At 43.7% G+C, this 21,433-nt stretch overlaps 1 protein-coding gene across 1 annotated transcript; it reads left to right on the top strand.

The window, feature by feature from the left end:
- Positions 1-321: 321 nt before the first annotated feature.
- Positions 322-3,413, top strand: LOC136699043 (cystatin-B-like). Its single transcript, XM_066673482.1, has 3 exons — positions 322-508; positions 1,161-1,262; positions 2,877-3,413. The coding sequence occupies exons 1-3, from the start codon at positions 374-376 to the stop codon at positions 2,991-2,993; spliced, it is 354 nt and encodes a 117-aa protein (XP_066529579.1). The 5' UTR covers positions 322-373; the 3' UTR covers positions 2,994-3,413.
- Positions 3,414-21,433: the final 18,020 nt, after the last annotated feature.

Below are 21,433 nucleotides of genomic sequence, written 5' to 3'. Positions count from 1 at the left end.
GTACAAACACCCCACATTAAGTCTGAGGCAACACACACACAGCCTGAAAAACATTCATCATACAGCAAAAATTCTGAAGACCCATATATATATATAATTTTTTTTTCTGCAGAAAGCTTTTTCAGATGACAGCAGGAAGCATTTTTCCAAACATCTGGAGGAACAGGTTTCACAGGAAAATGAGGCAAGGCTCTTATTATTGCTTCAGGGTGTGGTTTAATTTCTGATTGGTTCCTGTGCTGAGAGATGAAGGTGATAGTGATGAAGATGCAGGTATAAATACAGCAGCTTTACAGCAGTTTGAACTCACTCTCAGAACTACACTCCACTCACTCAGAGGTGTCACTTCTCCTGAAAGACTCTCCTCAGCACCATGGCGTCTCGCTTCTGTCTCCTGCTCGTTGTTGTCTTGTTTGCGATCGCAGAGTCTGCTCCAACAACTCCACAACTTGGAGGATGGTCAAAGTGGAGAAATGCTGACAACAGCGTGAATGAGATCTGCAGGAAGGTGAATATTTTTCTTCTCTGTAATTTATTCTTCTGTAAGTGCTCCGTCCTGCTCAGGGTCAGAATTAAAACCCACTGCTGTGTTCCAGTGTGTTATTCATTTCACTGACGGAAAACCTGATACCTTGTGTCTAATCTGGGTCTAAACTGATAACACTTCTTCTAAAGTTCATGAGAGTTTATAAACTCTTTCTGTTTATTTCATTAATTGTTATAATTGCATGATAAAACTACTGAATGCAGGATAGTGATGCCCCAAACCTGAAATATCATGCTGTATATCTTCCCTGCTTTGTACACTGAACCCTATCCCCATCCTGGGTGGGCTTTAGACACCTCCAGCCCACACTTGGCATTGAGAACAGACTTTAATTTGAAGTGCAGCTTCTCCACAGTGTCCGGGTTCATGTTTAATACAGAGTTTATACACCAGGTCCAGGCCGAGAGCAGCTTAAAGCTAAACTCTCTCAGAACAAAGGAGTGTCTGGACAATTTAGGCGCATAGTAGGAGTTAAAGATTTAATGTATTTAAAAAAAAAAACAATACAAACTTAATTCAAACAATAGTGAAGAAGGGATGTGTGCTTTTTGTGAGTTAACTCCAAACCTTGAGTGGTATGTTTTTCTTAATATTAATTTTTTTTTTTTTTCAGCTAAAGCCCGAAGTTGAAACTAAGCTTGGACAGAAGTTTGTTCCTTTTACGGCTCTGACGTACCAAACCCAGATTGTTAATGGACAGAACTACAGAATCAAGGTATACTTAATATTTATATGTGATTATATTTTCTGTTGGTAATGAATGTGTAATCCCATAAAAAACAAGAACAAGCTGAACGAAGGTTAAAGCTAAAGGTTCTAGTTAAGATCATGCTGATTGAGTGGAAAAAAATAATTGTACTTTTAAGAGACACAAACACAAAATTAATATGTACACAAACAGCCCCTTTTGGAAGCTGTACATTGTGCTGTAACCCAGACTGTAGTGTCCCAGGTGCTGCTGTACTCACTTTAGGGTGAATCCCATTCACCATCCCACACCCCCCACTCCCTCTTGTTTCTGAGTGTCCTCTCTCACCTTGGGGTTGAGTTACAGGGTGCAGTGGTTAAATCTCCCCCTACAACGACCCTTCAACACCCTGATACGTCATCAGAACAGAGCAGCGCTTCATTCCCAGGCGACTAGCACCGCTCTGTAGCAGCTCTGCACCAGTCTGCAGTGATATCAGAGGAGCTGCTGGATTTACATTTAGGGCCTCATTCTCCTTCGGAAGAGTTCCACAATCAGATATCACTAAATATATCTGTTGTCATCTCTAAACCCCATCTCTAAGGGGAACATTGGTCTTTAGAAACCACAACAACGTTTTTGGTAACGTTAAGCTGTGTTTACTCATCGTGTCTTGGTGTGTTGTTGTTGTGTGGGACTGAACACAGCTCCGTCATCAGTTTAGACAGATCAGTAGAGTTTGTTCCTTCAAACTCAACTGTTACTCCTTGTTACCCTAACTCTGATGTTAACAGTTTTTTAGAGAAACAAACAGTCAAACGTTAATTATATTTTGTTTAATAATGTAGTAAATGTTCAGAGTGTGTTTCCTGGGTAATGATATAAATCAAGGGATAAAATGTAGATCACTTGAAAAATAATTTGTAAAACCCTGTAAAGGACATCATCAGTAACATCTGTTCATGAGAATTCTGATATTATACTGGCCTGGTCCTGGTCTGCAGGGTTCTTAGAAACAGCTGATATAACGTGGAGTGAAAGCTCTGTGATGTCATAACTCTGTTGTTGTGTAGAATGATGTTAGAATATGTTGCTCTGGATGACCAAAAAAATGACAGATCAATCAATCAAAATAATAAATCCATTTTAATGATGTACAAGACATTAAATGAATGTAATGTTCTGTTTATTTATTTATACATTCAGTAATGAATATATTTATATGTTTTAACATTTCTACATTTATTTATTTCTGATGTTAATTCTCTCTGGAAAAAAGACAAACTGAGACTTCATAAATAAATAGATGTATAAATATGGATCATAACATTTATATATGAATGTCATTTTCATTAAAAATTTATCTTTTCATTTATTCGCACATATGTATTTATAAATATATATGTTTTTATTTTATAGTAATGTCATATTTGGTCCTCCACAGTAGACAGATGTAGAGTAAAACATTTCTCTAGGGACTCTTATTGTGAACAGTGGTGATCCTGCCTGAGCTGGGAACTGAACTTCACTGTTATCAACTACAGTGTACAATCCTCATCTCTCTCTCTCTCTCTCTCTCTCTCTCTCTCTCTCTCTCTCTCTCTCTCTCTCTCTCTCTCTCTCTCTCTCTCTCTCTCTCAGGTGTATGGAGGAGTGAACAAGCTTGTCATCATGGAGGTGAATCAGGGTCGTAATCAGGTCAACATTCTGAAGAATGTGGCAGTGTTTCTCCTGCCCAATGCAGATTTTGGAAACTAACCCTGTGTGTGAAATCTGTGAAGTGTGTGTGTCCCTGATCAGATGAAGGTTGAGTTGATGTTGTAGAGATAGTGAACCTCTCCTCTAAAGAGAGTGTGTATTAAACCATGTAGGAGTGTGTTCTCTGTAGAGAAGCTCTCTCTCACTGTCCCTCATTAAATCAACACCAGCATTTGATCAGAGGGGGTCCACACACACAGAGCGTGACCTGCAGGTCTTTACTGGGGCTCCTTTAATCCAGAGGGTGGGGGGAGGCTCGGAGTGGGTTTTCATGGCTTTCCTTGTGTTTTATAGCTCTTCTTTTAGTTTAGTTTCCTGGTCTGTTTCTTTCTGAACTTTATCTTTGTGTTTACTCTGATGTTGTTGATTCTGATCTGAGCCCCAACAATAAACTTCCAAAATTCAACCTGCCTTCAGTTCCTCCATCAACCTCCAGCAGATCTCAGCAGAAAGACGTTTTCTGAAAAAATCTGTTCTGAATCAGGGTGGTGTTAACCACTGTGTTCTTCAGCTCTTCTTTAACCTCTCTGTAGGTGTTTGGATCTGGAGATAAATCACTGACATAAGTGACTCCATCTTAGTATTTTATATTTGAGTTATATTTATCTGAGTATTTTGTTTTTAAATATCATTTTATGGCATTTGATTAAATTGTGAGATGGTGAAATGTTTACATTTGTAAATAGAACATGTAAAAAATCTGATAAAATCAAAGCTAAAATTCAGAAATTTTATCTGAATTCAGAGGTGAGCGATCTGGGTTTTTCAGGAGAAGTGAACTTCTGACCACTTTATTTACAGTGTCTCTGTTAGACTTTAACTTAACACTAAAACAGGACAAACCTCCTGATTATTAAAGCCATAGAGAGAAGGTGGTTCTCTCTGGAAACATGGCGACTGGACCTCTGTTACAGCACTGTTTTAGTATCAGATGTTTTTACAGAAATGTAGGTGTTTCTACATAAATTATTGGTTCCTTCAGTGGGGACACATTATGTTTAATAGGTAAGTTAATTTAGGTTTTAAGGTTAAGGTTAATATGGGTAAGTTCTTTGAGTAATGTCAAAAATGTCACTTTTATAATTGTTTGAGTGTCATTTCAGTGGTGTTTTTGTTTTAAAACCATGCTGTAGTTAAAATCCCTGCTTCCCACTCCACACAACTCCCAGACACCAGTTATTCATCTGCAGTGAGATCAGCTCCAACAAATAATCAGCAGAAATTGTCAGATCCCCGGCCCACAGCCGGTATATCTCACTCTGTCCTGTGTCTCTGTGCACATTACAGTCTCCATAGTGAATATAACACATTAGAGCCAGTGATCACAAAGTAACTATTTCCTCTTTGTTATACAGGGTGTGCCATTTATATGGACACACCTTAATAAAATGGGAATGGTTGGTGATATTAACCGAGACCACCCATCTCCCATGCTACAGCTAGCAAACTGTTTGCCAACTTTTGTGAAACTGGTTCAGTGTTGGATTTGCCAAAATGTGGACTCATGAAAACTGTCACTAATGAAGAAACATCAGTGGCTGTCCTAGCTTCATTCAGCAAGAGACCACAGTGTAGCACTTGCCGCATGTCACTGGAGAGTGGCATCAGTCAAACATCCCTTCGGCGGATATTAGCTACTCACAAATGTCATCCTTACAAACTCCAGCTGCTGCAGCATCTCAACGAGAATGACCCAGATCGGCGCACTGTATTTGCAGAATGGGAAAAACAAAAACTGGAACAGGACCCTCAGTTTAAACAGAAGATTTTGTTCAGTGATGAGGCAAACATTTATGTGAATAGTGAAGTTAACAAACAAAACCACCGCTATTGGTCTGACACTAACCCACATTGGATAGATCCCTCCAAGACTGTTGGAACAAAAATTGATGGTGTGGTATATGGGGTACAAAGATAGTGGGGCCATTCTTCAAAAATGGCCTCAAGGCCACTGGATATGAAAATTTGCTATATTTATATAGATGCTATAAATGATGATGTGTTTCCCTCTTTATGCACTGAAGCTGGCACTTTCCCTGAGTTTTTCCAGCAAGATGGTGCACTACTGACCCCATACAAACACTGAGCATCTTTTGCTCACCCTTATTCATGGGCTCATGAATGCACACTAACCTCAGAGCTGCTGAGAGGAGATGGCGAAAAACAAAAGACCCATCACACCTGACACAACTACAATCCCTGCTGTCAGCCTTCTCAACAAATGTCACCTCTGCAAAAAAAGAAATTCTACCAAGACAAAATCAACAACGCTACTGACACCTGGAAGCTGTGTCAGTGTCAACCTCCAAGTCTCTGCTGGACCCTCCACCTCCACCCCCTGCAACCAACCTCACTGCTGACACATTTGCTGACTTCTTCACCAGCAAAGTTGCTGCAATCAGCAGCCGGTTTTCTGACCCTTCTACACAGCCTCCGGCTCTCCCTTTGAATCCTCCTAAACCTACTGCTTCCTTCCCTTCTTTCACTCCTCACACAGAAGACGAGGTATCAAATCTTCTTAGAGGTGGCCATCCTACATCCTGTCCAATGGATCCCATTCCTACCACCCTACTGCAAACCATAGCCCCGCCCATTGTGTCCGCAGCCACTCATGTAATCAATTCTTCACTAACCTCTGGAACATTTCCAAACACCTTCAAGCAAGCTCAAGTAAGACCTCTACTCAAAAAACCTTCTCTTGCTCCTTCTATAGTAGAGAACTACCGACCAGTCTCTCTCCTCCCATCCATCCATCCATTATCCACCGCTTATCCGGGTCGCGGGGAAAGCAGTCGGAGCAAAGAAACCCAGACATCCCTCTCCCCAGCCACCGACTCCAGCTCCTCCGGGGGTATACCGAGGCGTTCTGCCCCGGGGCCTCCTCCCCGTTGGACATGCCCAGAACACCTCTCCAGGAAGGCGTCCAGGAGGCATCCGAACCAGATGCCCGAACCACCTCAACTGGCTCCTCTCGACGTGGAGGAGCAGCGGCTCCACTCCGAGTCTCTCCCGGATGTCCGAGCTCCTAACCCTGTCTCTAAGGTAGAGTCCAGACATCCTGCGGAGAAAACTCATTTCAGCCGCTTGTACCCGCGATCTCGTTCTTTCGGTCACTACCCAAAGCTCGTGACCATAGGTGAGGGTTAGGACGTAGATTGAACGGTAAATCGAGAGCTTTGCTTTTCTGCTCAGCTCTCTCTTCACCACAACGGACCAGTGCAGAGCCCGCATTACTGCTGACGTTGCACCGATCTGCTTGTCAATCTCACACTCCATCTTTCCCTCACTCGTGAACAAGACCCCGAGGTATTTAAACTCCTCCACTTGAGGCAGGATCTCACTTCCAACCTGGAGAGAGCACTCCATCCTTTTCCGACTGAGTACCATGGACTCGGACTTGGAGGTGCTGATCCTCATCCCTACCGCTTCACACTCGGCTGCAAACTGGTCCAGCAAGAGCTGGAGGTCCCGGCTCGATGAAGCCAACAAGACCACATCATCTGCAAAAAGCAGACTTGGAATCCTGAGACCACCAAACCAGACAACCTCCGCCACTTGGCTACGCAGAGAAATTCTGTCCATAAAAATTGTGAACAGAACCGGTGACAACGGGCAGCCCTGACGGAGTCCAACTCCGACTGGAAACCAGTCAGACTTACTGCCAGCCATACGAACCAGACTCCTGCTCTGTTTGTACAGGGACTGGATAGCTCGTAACAAAGAGCCCAGTACCCCATACTCCCTGAGCAACCCCCACAGAATACACCGAGGGACATGGTCAAATGCCTTCTCCAGATCCACAAAACACATGTAGACTGGTTGAACAAACTCCCATGCACCCTCCAGGGTCCTAGCGAGGGTAAAGAGCTGGTCCTGTGTTCCACGACCAGGGCGGAATCCGCATTGTTCCTCCTGGATCCGAGGTTCAACTATCAGTCAGACTCTCTTCTCCAGTACCCCCGCATAGACCTTACCGGGGAGGCTGAGGAGTGTGATCTCCCTGTAGTTGGAACACACCCTCCGATCCCCCTTTTTAAAAAGGGGAACCACCACCCCAGTCTGCCAGTCCAGAGGCACTGCCCCCGATGTCCACGCAATGTTGCAAAGACATGTCAGCCAGGACAGCCCCACAACATTCAGAGCCTTGAGGAACCCGGGGTGAACCTCATCCACCCCCGGGGCCCTAGCGCCAAGGAGTTTCCCTACCACCTTGGTCACTTCAGCCCCAGTGATAGACGAGCCCCCCTCGGGGTCCCCAAGCTCTGCTTCCTCTACGGAAGACGTGCTGGTGGGATTGAGAAGATCCTCGAAGTATTCCTTCTACCGTCTGGTGATGTCCCTTGTTGAGGTCAACAGTTCCCCACCCCCACCATATACAGTGTTGGTGGAAAACTGCTTTCCCCTCTTGAGTCGCCTGACAGTTTGCCAGAAACCTCTCGGAGCCGACCGAAAGGCGTTTTCCATGTTCTCACTGAACTCCTCCCACACCCGAGTTTTTGCGTCAGCGACTGCCGAGGCCGCGAGCCGCTTGGCTCCTCGGTACCTGCCGGCTGCCTCCGGAGTCCCCTGAGCCAACCAGGCTCGATAGGACTCTTTCTTCAGCTTGACAGCCCCCCTCACCCGGGGTGTCCACCACCGAGTGCGGGGATTGCCACCCCGACAGGCACCGACAACCTTGCAGCCACAGCTCCGTTCAGCTGCCTCAACAATGGAGGTCCAGAACATGGCCCACTCGGACTCAATGTCACCAGCCTCCCCCAGGATGCAGTCGAAGCTTTGCCGGATGTGGGAGTTGAAGATCTTTCTGACAGGTTCCTCTGCCAGACGTTCCCAGCAAACCCTCAGCACACGTTTGGGCCTGCCAGGTCTGTCCGGCATCCTCCCCCGCCATCTGATACAACTCACCACAAGGTGGTGATCAGTTGACAGCTCACCTCTCTTCACCCGAGTGTCCAGAACATATGGCCGCAGGTCAGATGATACGACTATAAAGTCGATCATCGAAATGCGGCCTAGGGTATCCTGATGCCAGGTGTACTTGTGGACACCCTTATGCTCGAACATGGTGTTCATAATGGACAAACTGTGACAGGCACAGAAATCCAATAACTGAACACCACACGGGTTCAGATCAGAGGGGCCGTTCCTCCCAATCACGCCCCTCCAGGTCTCACTGTCATTACCCACATAAGCGTTGAAGTCCCCCAGCAGAACAATGGAGTCCCCAGAATGAGTGTTCTCCAGCACTCCCTCTAGGGTCCCCAAGAAGGCAGGGTACTCTGAACTGCTGTTCGGTGCATAAGCACAAACAACAGTCAGAGCCCTTTCCCCAACCCGAAGGCGCAGGGAAATTACCCTCTCGTCCACTGGGGTAAACCCCAACGTACAGGCGCTAAGCCGGGGGGCTATGAGTAAGCCCACACCTGCCTTACGCCTCTCACCCTGGGCAACTCCAGAGTGAAAGAGCATTCAGCCTCTCTCAAGGAGATTGGTTCCAGAGCCCATACTGTGTGTCGAGGTGAGCCCAACTATATCTAGCCGGTACCTCTCAACCTCGCGCACCAGCTCAGGCTCTTTTCCCACCAGAGAGGTTACGTCCCATGTTCCAAAAGCCAGTTTCAGTAACCGAGGATCAGAACGCCAGGGCCCCCGACCCCGACCGCCACCCGATCCACAATGCACCAGACCAGGATTACTACCTCTCCCACAGGTGGTGGGCCCATGGGAGAGTGGACCCATGTATCTCCTTCGGGCTAAGCCCGGCCGGACCCCATAGGTGAAAGTCCGGTCACCAGGCGCTCGCCAAGGAGCCCCTCCCCCAGGCCTGGCTCCAGGGTGAGGCTCCGGTAACCCTGCTGCGGGCAAGGGAGGCTGTGTCCATGATCTTATCTATTTCATCTGTGTCTTTATGGATCACTCTTTGTCTGGCCCATCACCTAGGACCAATTTGCCTTGGGAGACCCTACCAGGGGCTATTGCCCCCGACAACATAGCTCCTAGGCTCGTTAAGGTGGTGATCAAAGGAGGAGTCTCTCCTCCCCTTCCTGTCTAAAATCATTGAAAGAGCTGTCTTTAAGCAGGCAACAAAATTCCTCTCTCAACATAACCTTCTTGACTCAAACCAATCCGGCTTCAAGAGCGGCCACTCGACGGAAACTGCACTTCTGTCAGTAATGGAAGCTCTTAAAGATGCCAAAGCAACAGGTCAGTCCTCAGTTCTCATTCTGCTCGACCTATCAGCAGCATTTGATACGGTCAACCACCACATCTTACTAAACAAACTCACTGACATGGGCTTCAAGAACAATGCACTCTCCTGGTTTGAGTCTTATCTCACTGGACGATCCTTCAGTGTGTCATGACTTGGACATACATCAGCGCGACACCACCTCACCACAGGTGTGCCCCAAGGCTCAGTGGGACCCCTCCTCTTTGCCTTGTACACCACCTCACTAGGCCCAATCATACATTCGCACAGCTTCTCCTATCACTGCTATGCAGATGACACACAGCTCTATTTATCCTTTCCTCCAGGAGACATTTCAGTGGCAACTCAAATCTCTGACGGTCTCTCTGACATATCTACATGGATGAAGGAACATCACCTCCAATTGAATTTATCCAAAACTGAACTACTGGTCCTCCCAGCCAAGCAAGCTATTCTCCACAACATCAGCATCAAGCTAGAGTCCCTATCAGTGGCTCCCACCAAGGTTGTAAGAAACCTAGGTGTCATGGTTGATGACCAGCTGACCTTCGCAGATCATGTTACCGCTGTAGCTCGATCGTGCCGCTTCTCCCTATTCAACATAAGGAAGATTAGGCCATACCTAACTCAACATACAACACAGCTCCTCGTTCAGACGTTAGTAATCTCCCGTCTAGACTATTGCAACGCCCTCCTGACAGGTCTTCCGGCCTGTGCTGTGAGACCGCTACAGATGATCCAGAATGCTGCAGCATGCCTGGTCTTCAACCAACCAAAAAGAGCACATCACGCCCCTATTAGTTGAGCTGCATTGGCTACCCTTAGCTGCTCACATCAAATTTAAATCATTAATGATGGGGTGTGTGTGTGAAAAGAATATTAGCTCCATTAAAATAAATGGAATGTGAACTAATGAGAACACTTGACAATAGATGTAAAATTTGTCAACTTGTTTTTGTAAACTACAAACCCTTCTTCAGAAAAGTTGACACATTTAGTAAAACACAGAGAAGAGTGGTGTCTGTGCTGTGTTCTTTCTGTCCATGGGTTCCATATCATATTTGAAGTAAAAGACTGAGAGGAACACGGGGCTGGTGTCTGTATATATTTGAAGTAAAAGACTGAGGGGAACACGGGGCTGGTGTCTGTATATATTTGAAGTAAAAGACCGAGAGGAACACGGGGCTGGTGTCTGTATATATTTGAAGTAAAAGACTGAGGGGAACACGGGGCTGGTGTCTGTATATATTTGAAGTAAAAGACTGAGGGGAACACGGGGCTGGTGTCTGTATATATTTGAAGTAAAAGACTGAGGGGAACACGGGGCTGGTGTCTGTATATATTTGAAGTAAAAGACTGAGAGGAACACGGGGCTGGTGTCTGTATATATTTGAAGTAAAAGACTGAGGGGAACACGGGGCTGGTGTCTGTATATATTTGAAGTAAAAGACTGAGAGGAACACGGGGCTGGTGTCTGTATATATTTGAAGTAAAAGACTGAGGGGAACACGGGGCTGGTGTCTGTATATATTTGAAGTAAAAGACTGAGGGGAACACGGGGCTGGTGTCTGTATATATTTGAAGTAAAAGACTGAGGGGAACACGGGGCTGGTGTCTGTATATATTTGAAGTAAAAGACTGAGAGGAACACGGGGCTGGTGTCTGTATATATTTGAAGTAAAAGACTGAGAGGAACACGGGGCTGGTGTCTGTATATATTTGAAGTAAAAGACTGAGAGGAACACGGGGCTGGTGTCTGTATATATTTGAAGTAAAAGACTGAGAGGAACACGGGGCTGGTGTCTGTATATATTTGAAGTAAAAGACTGAGAGGAACACGGGGCTGGTGTCTGTATATATTTGAAGTAAAAGACTGAGAGGAACATGGGGCTGGTGTCTGTATATATTTGAAGTAAAAGACTGAGAGGAACACGGGGCTGGTGTCTGTATATATTTGAAGTAAAAGACTGAGGGGAACACGGGGCTGGTGTCTGTATATATTTGAAGTAAAAGACTGAGGGGAACACGGGGCTGGTGTCTGTATATATTTGAAGTAAAAGACTGAGAGGAACTCGGGGCTGGTGTCTGTATATATTTGAAGTAAAAGACTGAGACAGAAGAACATGGGGCTGGTGTCTGTATATATTTGAAGTAAAAGACTGAGGGGAACACGGGGCTGGTGTCTGTATATATTTGAAGTAAAAGACTGAGGGGAACACGGGGCTGGTGTCTGTATATATTTGAAGTAAAAGACTGAGAGGAACATGGGGCTGGTGTCTGTATATATTTGAAGTATAAGACTGAGGGGAACACGGGGCTGGTGTCTGTATATATTTGAAGTAAAAGACTGAGGGGAACACAGGGCTGGTGTCTGTATATATTTGAAGTAAAAGACTGAGGGGAACACGGGGCTGGTGTCTGTATATATTTGAAGTAAAAGACTGAGAGGAACTCGGGGCTGGTGTCTGTATATATTTGAAGTAAAAGACTGAGAGGAACTCGGGGCTGGTGTCTGTATATATTTGAAGTAAAAGACTGAGGGGAACACGGGGCTGGTGTCTGTATATATTTGAAGTAAAAGACTGAGAGGAACACGGGGCTGGTGTCTGTATATATTTGAAGTAAAAGACTGAGGGGAACACGGGGCTGGTGTCTGTATATATTTGAAGTAAAAGACAGAGAGGAACACGGGGCTGGTGTCTGTATATATTTGAAGTAAAAGACTGAGAGGAACACGGGGCTGGTGTCTGTATATATTTGAAGTAAAAGACTGAGGGGAACACGGGGCTGGTGTCTGTATATATTTGAAGTAAAAGACTGAGGGGAACACGGGGCTGGTGTCTGTATATATTTGAAGTAAAAGACTGAGAGGAACTCGGGGCTGGTGTCTGTATATATTTGAAGTAAAAGACTGAGACAGAAGAACATGGGGCTGGTGTCTGTATATATTTGAAGTAAAAGACTGAGGGGAACACGGGGCTGGTGTCTGTATATATTTGAAGTAAAAGACTGAGGGGAACACGGGGCTGGTGTCTGTATATATTTGAAGTAAAAGACTGAGAGGAACATGGGGCTGGTGTCTGTATATATTTGAAGTATAAGACTGAGGGGAACACGGGGCTGGTGTCTGTATATATTTGAAGTAAAAGACTGAGGGGAACACAGGGCTGGTGTCTGTATATGGCTGGTGTCCCTTGCTTCCTGCTTCCTTGCCGTTCAGACGCTTTGCTGCTTAGCTCTGCTATCTTCTATTTCTTTCCTTTTATTTTTTCAAAACCGACTTGTTTTTCCTGTGATAGAGTATCTGAGCTTTTAAATATACACATATCAGCAGCACTACGAAGCCAAAACTGGATATTTTCTGCTTTTGATACTTTTTAAAGTAGTGTGATTGCTCTAAGAACCAGGACTGTTCCAACAACCAGGATATTTCATCAGGCTACAGTAGAAGAAACTTGTGAAATGCCTCTTCATTTTGTTCAACACATGTGCTGTCAGAATTGCTACGGACTTCTACAGAGAATGTCAGCTTTGGAAAGGGATTTTCGGAACCTGTTATCAGAGTTTAAGGACTGGCATGTCGGACCTGCGCGAGGAGTAACAGTGAGTGGGAGTACGGGCAGCAGACAGTGGGCTGAGGACCTAACGGAGCAGCGGACAGTGGAGGGACACAGATCTAGACCAGAGGATCGAGTAAATGGCAACACTGCTGTGAGTACAACTAGAGACGGGCAATGGGTGCAGATTGAAGCTAGACCCAAGCGCCGTGCTTTGTATAGCTCTGTAGTCTCGTCCTCTACTCCTGGTACCACAGCTGGTCCAGGGATTTCAGCTGCTAAACCTAACACTGCTGCTGAGAGAGCACAGCACAGACCCAAACCAGAAAACCGGTCTTATTCACTGCAGCTGAAAAACAGGTTTGAACCACTGCATGCCCTTCGTGAGAATCACAAACGCAGTGAACACAGCACAGAAAGTGCCAGAAGTGTCAGTCAGTCTCAAAACTCTAACAAACCTACTGCAGACACCCTGATCTTTGGAGATGACACTGTTAATGGGGTAACAAACCCAAAACTCATAGTGAGATGCGAGCCAAACATCACCGTGCCTGAACTTACTGCAAAGTTTCCAGCTGTACTGGCTGAGTACACCAATGTGAAGAGGATTATTGTACACGTTGGAAAGAATGACACTATCAAGCAGGAGTCTGAAGTTTTAAAAAGAGACTTTAATGACCTCATTAACACACTCAGTAGGTTCAACATACAATTTTTCATCAGTGGACCTCTACCTGCAGGAGGCACCAATATGTTCTCAAGGTTACTGGGATTAAACACATGGCTACAGAACAGCTGCAGGTCAAATGGACTGAACTTCATTGACAATTTTAACTTGTTTTTTGGGAAGAGAGAACTTTTTAGGAGAGACGGACTGCACACAAACAAGAGGGGTGTTAAACTTCTGACAGACAATCTCATTTTCTCAGTGTGCAATCTATCTACTTCTCTTGGGGGTGGCGCATCAGCATCAACATCCAGGGACTCTCCTGTACAAGCTGATGACACCATGTCAGAGCCGGAACATCCTCTCTCCACTGAGGACGACCTGAGGGAGCAGCAGACACTGGACATGAGTGGCAATGACCAACTCTATCAGCTGCCAGAGACACCAAAACCCCAAGAGGAATCCTCCTTGTCCTCTATCTCCCCCCCCACATCACCCCACCTGAACCTCCCAGCAGCCATGGAGAAGCTGGTTTCGGCTGGGACAAGGCTGTCACTTTCCCTGTCAGCCAGCCCTCAGGTGCAAAGAAGAACCACCCCAGCTTCTACTCCACCATCATCTACTGCCACTTCTCCACTGCAGTCCCCCAGACTGTCCCCTAAGAATAATCACACTCCATCACCACCTAGAGCACCTCAACGGAAAAGACAAGCTCCTCAACCCCCGGAAAGGCAGCTTCGCTCACGGCCCCATCGCCAGCAGGAGCTTCACACAGCTTCGTCAGCTGATAAGGGCAAAGAAAAGTGATGTTTTTCGGGTCCTGGCTGCTGCAGTGATGATGTCAGCAGTACATGTTTTCAAAACAAGCTTGGACCTTTGATGCCTGTAATCTCTCCCATTCCAGTACTTATCAGAGAGAGAAAGAACAGAGAGTTCAGGTCAGATTCTGTGAATGTAGCCAATCTACAGCAAATAAAATGTGAAACAGAGATTCTGTGGCAAAGTGCACAAGTTACTAAGTTAGCTCTTCTAAATATCAGATCTCTCACAAACAAATCACACTTAATTAATGATTTTATTACAGCACATGGGCTTGATTTTATACTTTTAACTGAGACTTGGCTAAATGAATGTAGTGCTGCAACTGTTTTATTGGAGTCGGCTCCTCCAGATTTTCATTTTTTAAATGCATCTCGTGCCAGCAGAAAAGGTGGAGGTCTAGCTGCTTTGTTCCATGGTTCTTTTCAGTGCAAGCAGTTATCATTTGGAGACTTCACAACATTTGAGAATCTCTGTGTAGTTTTGAAAGGGACACCACAGATATTACTAGTAACTGTCTACAGGCCTCCGAAGTACAGCGCTAATTTTATTGATGAATTTACAGAGATGCTGTCCTTTATTTCTACAGACTTTGACCATTTTGTTATTGCTGGTGACTTTAACATACATATCGACAATCCCAAGGACTGTTTTGCCAAGGAACTACTTGCCATATTGGACTCTTTTGGTCTTTCACAGCATGTTACAGGGAGTACTCATTGTCATGGTCACACGCTGGATATTGTTATCTCAAAGAGTCTCAACATATCAGTGACTGTGAAGGACGTCGCACTGTCAGATCACTACTGTGTGTTCTTTGATATGTGGGCCTCACCAGTCATCAGAGATAGAAGAGTTTGTGTCAAGAAAAGGATTATAAAGGACTGCACAGCTACACTTTTCATGAGTAAATTGTGCACTACACCATGTGAACGATCCAACTCTGTTGATGATTTGCTGAATAGTTTTAATACAAAAATTGTCAGTGTAATGGATGAGATTGCGCCAGTTAAAATGAAGGCCTTGTCTTGCAAACAGAAAGCACCATGGAGAAATGCTTCTGTTGTTCAAATCCAAAAGAGGGAGTGTCGCAAGGCAGAACGCAGATGGCGTAAAACAAGTCTTCATATTCACAAAGAAATCTACAAAGATAGGCTACGTCAATACAACGCGACAATATGCAAAACACGACAATCCTATTTCTCTAGTATCATCAACAATAACACTAACAACAGCAAAATCCTCTTCACCGTGGTCGACAGACTTACTAACTCACCCACACCAATGGCCCCTGAATTAGTATCAACTGAGAGATGTAATGAGTTTGCATTCTTTTTTAACACTAAAATCCAGAATATCAGACAAGCGATTAGTACATCTATATCCAACAATGAGTCTGTACCCTCTCCATCACCTCATAAAAACTCCTTAGTTAAAATGTCAGAGTTCAGTACTGTTGATAGTAATATTTTAACTGACACAGTTAATCATCTCAAATCATCCACTTGCAGTCTTGACACACTACCAACCAATTTTTTAAAGAGTGTGTTTCACACTATAGCACCAGACATACTCCACATTGTAAACACCTCACTCATGTCGGGGGTTTTTCCGAGCTCACTAAAAACTGCAGTTGTAAAGCCTCTTCTAAAAAAGAAAAATTTAGAATCTTCTCTGATAAGTAACTACAGGCCAATTTCTAATCTACCGTTCATGGGCAAAATCATTGAGAAAATAGTTTTCAGGCAAATCACTGGTTTCTTGTCCATAAACAGTAGCCTAGACAAATTCCAGTCCGGGTTCCGGTCTAATCACAGCACTGAGACTGCTCTAATCAAGGTAATTAATGACATCCGCTTAAATACAGAGGCTGGAAAGGTATCTCTTCTATTACTTCTTGACCTTAGTGCTGCCTTTGATACCATTGACCATAAGATTCTTATAGATAGACTCGCAAACTGGGTTGGACTCTCAGGAACAGTCCTGAAGTGGTTCATTTCTTACCTGGAAGGCAGGAACTACTTTGTAGAAATAGAAAATAATATTTCAGAGAACATGCCAGTAACCTGTGGTGTCCCCCAGGGCTCTATTCTTGGTCCACTTTTATTTAATTTATATATGCTTCCTCTTGGCCAGATTCTACAGAACTATGGGCTGTCCTATCACAGCTATGCAGATGATACTCAGATTTACATGGCCCTGTCCCCAAACGACTCTGGCCCAGTTGACTTATTAAGCAAGTGCCTTGAACACATCACAAACTGGATGGGACACAATTTTCTGCAGCTGAATAAAGATAAAACTGAGATTATACTATTTGGGAATAGCACTGAGAGACAAAGATTGGCTACGTATCTGGACTCGAGAGCCCTCAAATCTAAAGAACTGGCTCGCAACCTTGGTGTATCAATGGACTCAGATCTCAGTTTTAGTAGTCATATTAAAGCGGTTACTAGATCAGCATTTTACCATCTTAAGAACATCAGTAAGATTAGAGATTTTCTGACTAAACCAGACCTAGAGAAACTTATCCATGCTTTTATTTCTAGCAGGATTGATTACTGTAATGGTCTCTTAGCTGGACTTCCAAAAAAGACCATTAAACAGCTTCAGCTGATTCAAAATGCAGCTGCCAGAGTTCTCACTCGGAGCAAAAGAAGAGATCATATCACCCCCATCCTCAAATCCTTACACTGGATACCAGTCTGTTATAGAATAGACTTTAAGGTGTTATTACTGGTTTATAAATGTCTCAATGGGGTAGGACCAGCGTATTTATCAGATCTGCTACAGAGATATGAGCCGAGCAGAGATCTCAGATCTTTAGGAACTAGTCAGTTAGTCCTGCCTCGGGTCAAAACTAAACATGGAGAGGCAGCATTTAGCTACTATGCCACTTTTAAATGGAACCAGCTGTCTGAGAATATTAGAAGTGCCCCAACGTTAGACACATTTAAATCAAGACTTAAAACTCTCTTGTTTGAGCAGGCTTACAGCTCAGTTTAAAATATTCTGCACTTTTCTGTAACGGCATTTTATTTCTTTTATTTCTTTTCATTTATTGTCATTTTAAATTGTTTTAATCATTTTAATCATTTTACTCTTTTTATGTAATTGTCTTATTGGAATTTATGATTTTACTCTGGCTTTTAATGTAATTTCTTTTTCTGTAAAGCACTTTGAATTGCTTCTGTATGAAAGGTGCTCTATAAATAAACTTGCCTTGCCTTGCCTTGCCTTGCCTTGCCTATATATTTGAAGTAAAAGACTGAGGGGAACACGGGGCTGGTGTCTGTATATATTTGAAGTAAAAGACTGAGAGGAACTCGGGGCTGGTGTCTGTATATATTTGAAGTAAAAGACTGAGACAGAAGAACATGGGGCTGGTGTCTGTATATATTTGAAGTAAAAGACTGAGGGGAACACGGGGCTGGTGTCTGTATATATTTGAAGTAAAAGACTGAGGGGAACACGGGGCTGGTGTCTGTATATATTTGAAGTAAAAGACAGAGAGGAACACGGGGCTGGTGTCTGTATATATTTGAAGTAAAAGACAGAGGAACACGGGGCTGGTGTCTGTATATATTTGAAGTAAAAGACCGAGAGGAACACGGGGCTGGTGTCTGTATATATTTGAAGTAAAAGACTGAGGGGAACACGGGGCTGGTGTCTGTATATATTTGAAGTAAAAGACTGAGAGGAACTCGGGGCTGGTGTCTGTATATATTTGAAGTAAAAGACAGAGAGGAACACGGGGCTGGTGTCTGTATATATTTGAAGTAAAAGACTGAGGGGAACACGGGGCTGGTGTCTGTATATATTTGAAGTAAAAGACAGAGAGGAACACGGGGCTGGTGTCTGTATATATTTGAAGTAAAAGACTGAGAGGAACACGGGGCTGGTGTCTGTATATATTTGAAGTAAAAGACTGAGGGGAACACGGGGCTGGTGTCTGTATATATTTGAAGTAAAAGACTGAGAGGAACTCGGGGCTGGTGTCTGTATATATTTGAAGTAAAAGACTGAGACAGAAGAACATGGGGCTGGTGTCTGTATATATTTGAAGTAAAAGACTGAGGGGAACACGGGGCTGGTGTCTGTATATATTTGAAGTAAAAGACTGAGGGGAACACGGGGCTGGTGTCTGTATATATTTGAAGTAAAAGACAGAGAGGAACACGGGGCTGGTGTCTGTATATATTTGAAGTAAAAGACCGAGGAACACGGGGCTGGTGTCTGTATATATTTGAAGTAAAAGACCGAGAGGAACACGGGGCTGGTGTCTGTATATATTTGAAGTAAAAGACTGAGGGGAACACGGGGCTGGTGTCTGTATATATTTGAAGTAAAAGACTGAGAGGAACTCGGGGCTGGTGTCTGTATATATTTGAAGTAAAAGACTGAGAGGAACACGGGGCTGGTGTCTGTATATATTTGAAGTAAAAGACTGAGGGGAACACGGGGCTGGTGTCTGTATATATTTGAAGTAAAAGACAGAGAGGAACACGGGGCTGGTGTCTGTATATATTTGAAGTAAAAGACTGAGGGGAACACGGGGCTGGTGTCTGTATATATTTGAAGTAAAAGACTGAGGGGAACACGTGTCTGGTGTCTGTATATATTTGAAGTAAAAGACTGAAGGGAACACGGGGCTGGTGTCTGTATATATTTGAAGTAAAAGACTGAGAGGAACACGGGGCTGGTGTCTGTATATATTTGAAGTAAAAGACTGAAGGGAACACGGGGCTGGTGTCTGTATATATTTGAAGTAAAAGACTGAGGGGAACACGGGGCTGGTGTCTGTATATATTTGAAGTAAAAGACTGAGAGGAACACGGGGCTGGTGTCTGTATATATTTGAAGTAAAAGACTGAGAGGAACACGGGGCTGGTGTCTGTATATATTTGAAGTAAAAGACTGAAGGGAACACGGGGCTGGTGTCTGTATATATTTGAAGTAAAAGACTGAGAGGAACACGGGGCTGGTGTCTGTATATATTTGAAGTAAAAGACTGAGAGGAACACGGGGCTGGTGTCTGTATATATTTGAAGTAAAAGACTGAAGGGAACACGGGGCTGGTGTCTGTATATATTTGAAGTAAAAGACTGAGACAGAAGAACATGGGGCTGGTGTCTGTATATATTTGAAGTAAAACAGTGTATATCTCGCAGTTCTAAAGGATGACGGTGAAAGGTTGAGGGTGTGGACTGATGAGGGTGAGGTATGTCCTCTGTTTGATGTAGGAGTCTAAGGATAAAAGAGCAAAGCAGGGTTAGTAAATATTAGGTGACTCTCGAGAGAGGAAGGGAGGAAGAGAGAGGGAGAGAAGAAGAAGAGAGAGAGAGAGAGGGAGGAAGAGAGAGAGAGAGAGAGAGAGGAAGAGAGAGAGAGAGAGAGACCTTACAGTCCTTTATTTAAAATCCAGTATTTTTTTTGTGAAACAGTCAGTCAATCAGTCAAAAAAAAAAAAAAAAACAATTACAATAAGATCTATAATTCACCCTCATGAACAGAGCATAATACCCCTCTGTGCCCAGATTAACCCCCTGGAGTCTGAGGGGTTTTCAGACACTCTGGTGTAGTCTGACATGACTTGATTGTTTTACAAATTGTACGCATCTGAAATTATTTTTTCTCAAAGTGTTACACATGCATTTTTCAGAACTATCTCTGCAACAACAATGTTGAATCAGTAAGAGTGTCATACATCTATATTTTGATTAAATTTACTCTAAACTTAGAAGTTTAGAGATTATCTATACATGCCAACAGTCACTACAACTAATTACTTGTATTTCAAATACAGTACATACATATGACTTATGCATAGCCTAGTAATTGTCTTCTGAGCAGTTACAGAGATTTACATAGCAGTACATAGCATAACAAGCTACATAGGATGACACTATCACATTCACACAGGCCATTTACACATGACATTACCACACTAGGCTAAACATATACAGCCATTTACACATTATAGTATGACAATAAGCCACACTTATGGTACTGGAGCCTCGCATACTAATGTACAACATGCCATTCACACTCAGATTAGCAACAGGCTACATTTGAATGTGCCGTTTACACAACAGCAGCGTTCAGTGTATTTACATAAGCATGAATGAACTCGTTCTTACATAATTATACATCTTACATGTTTTTTTACATTCATTTATGCTTTCATATACAAAGTAATACTTATTTAATTTATTCTTTATTTTAATTTACCCGGAATTCGCGGAGTGTACACAGTAAGCGTGAAGCGTGGGTTTGTTTCATTTGAAAGGAAATATTTCACTTACCTATCACAAAAACCCTCCTTCGGATCAATCCGCATCCCAGAATAAATCTTTCTTCGTCACTGTCCTCCCCGCTTTCATCAGACGAGCTGAAATCCTCTTCACTTTCCAGAGCAAAGCTCTCCTGGATGTGTAGAAGTGCCTCCGCAGCTGTTAATTAGGAGAAATCAGCAGCACCCGTTTCTCTCCTACTTAAGGAAAGCCAACATGCACCTCACTGCTCAGGTTTCTCTTTTCAAGAGTGCTATACAAGCCTTGCCGGTAATTTTGGTATAGTCCCTAGAGTGTTCTTCTTGGTCTCTTTCCTGTGAACTCTTCTTGAGCCTTTCATCTCTTATTTAAAAAAAAAAAAAAAAAAATTCTCATGTTTCTAAGCTTATTGCTTTTCTTCTTTTCTTAGATCTTTTGGTTTGGCATCTTTGTCTGTTTAGTTGTCTTTTCCTTCTTTAATTTGGGAAGTCCTTTTAGTTGAATTTCGTTTTCTGGCCTCAACCCATCCCTGGGTAAGCTATCACCTTACAACTACTTGTGGTTGAAAATTGTGACAGAAAAAAAAAATAACTGCTTCTCTGGGTCAGGATCAAATGAGTAGTGAATTTATTTGGAGAGAAAATGCAATGCCTAGAATCCTCTCTTTCATTCTTCTTCTCCTATGAAACAGTTTCTCCAAAAAGCCTTTACACCTCTAGCCCCTCCCTAATTATACAACAACTATCCTTCCATTATCTCTTATGGCCATGAGCAAAGTTACATTATGCAGATGCTCACTCTGTCTCTAACTATTTGTGATATTCTGACACATTCTGGTCCCAGAGTTCCCCTCCAGACGGGTTTCAACTAGTTTCAGTTTTCTCTACTCAGTTCGGGGAGGAAGGGAACTGAAAGTC

The sequence above is a fragment of the Hoplias malabaricus genome, chromosome 6, assembly GCF_029633855.1.
Source record: "Hoplias malabaricus isolate fHopMal1 chromosome 6, fHopMal1.hap1, whole genome shotgun sequence".
In the NCBI taxonomy this organism is placed as follows: Eukaryota; Metazoa; Chordata; class Actinopteri; order Characiformes; family Erythrinidae; genus Hoplias; species Hoplias malabaricus.
Note: the sequence above shows the minus strand (reverse complement) of the source record. Positions and strands in the feature narration are given on the sequence as shown.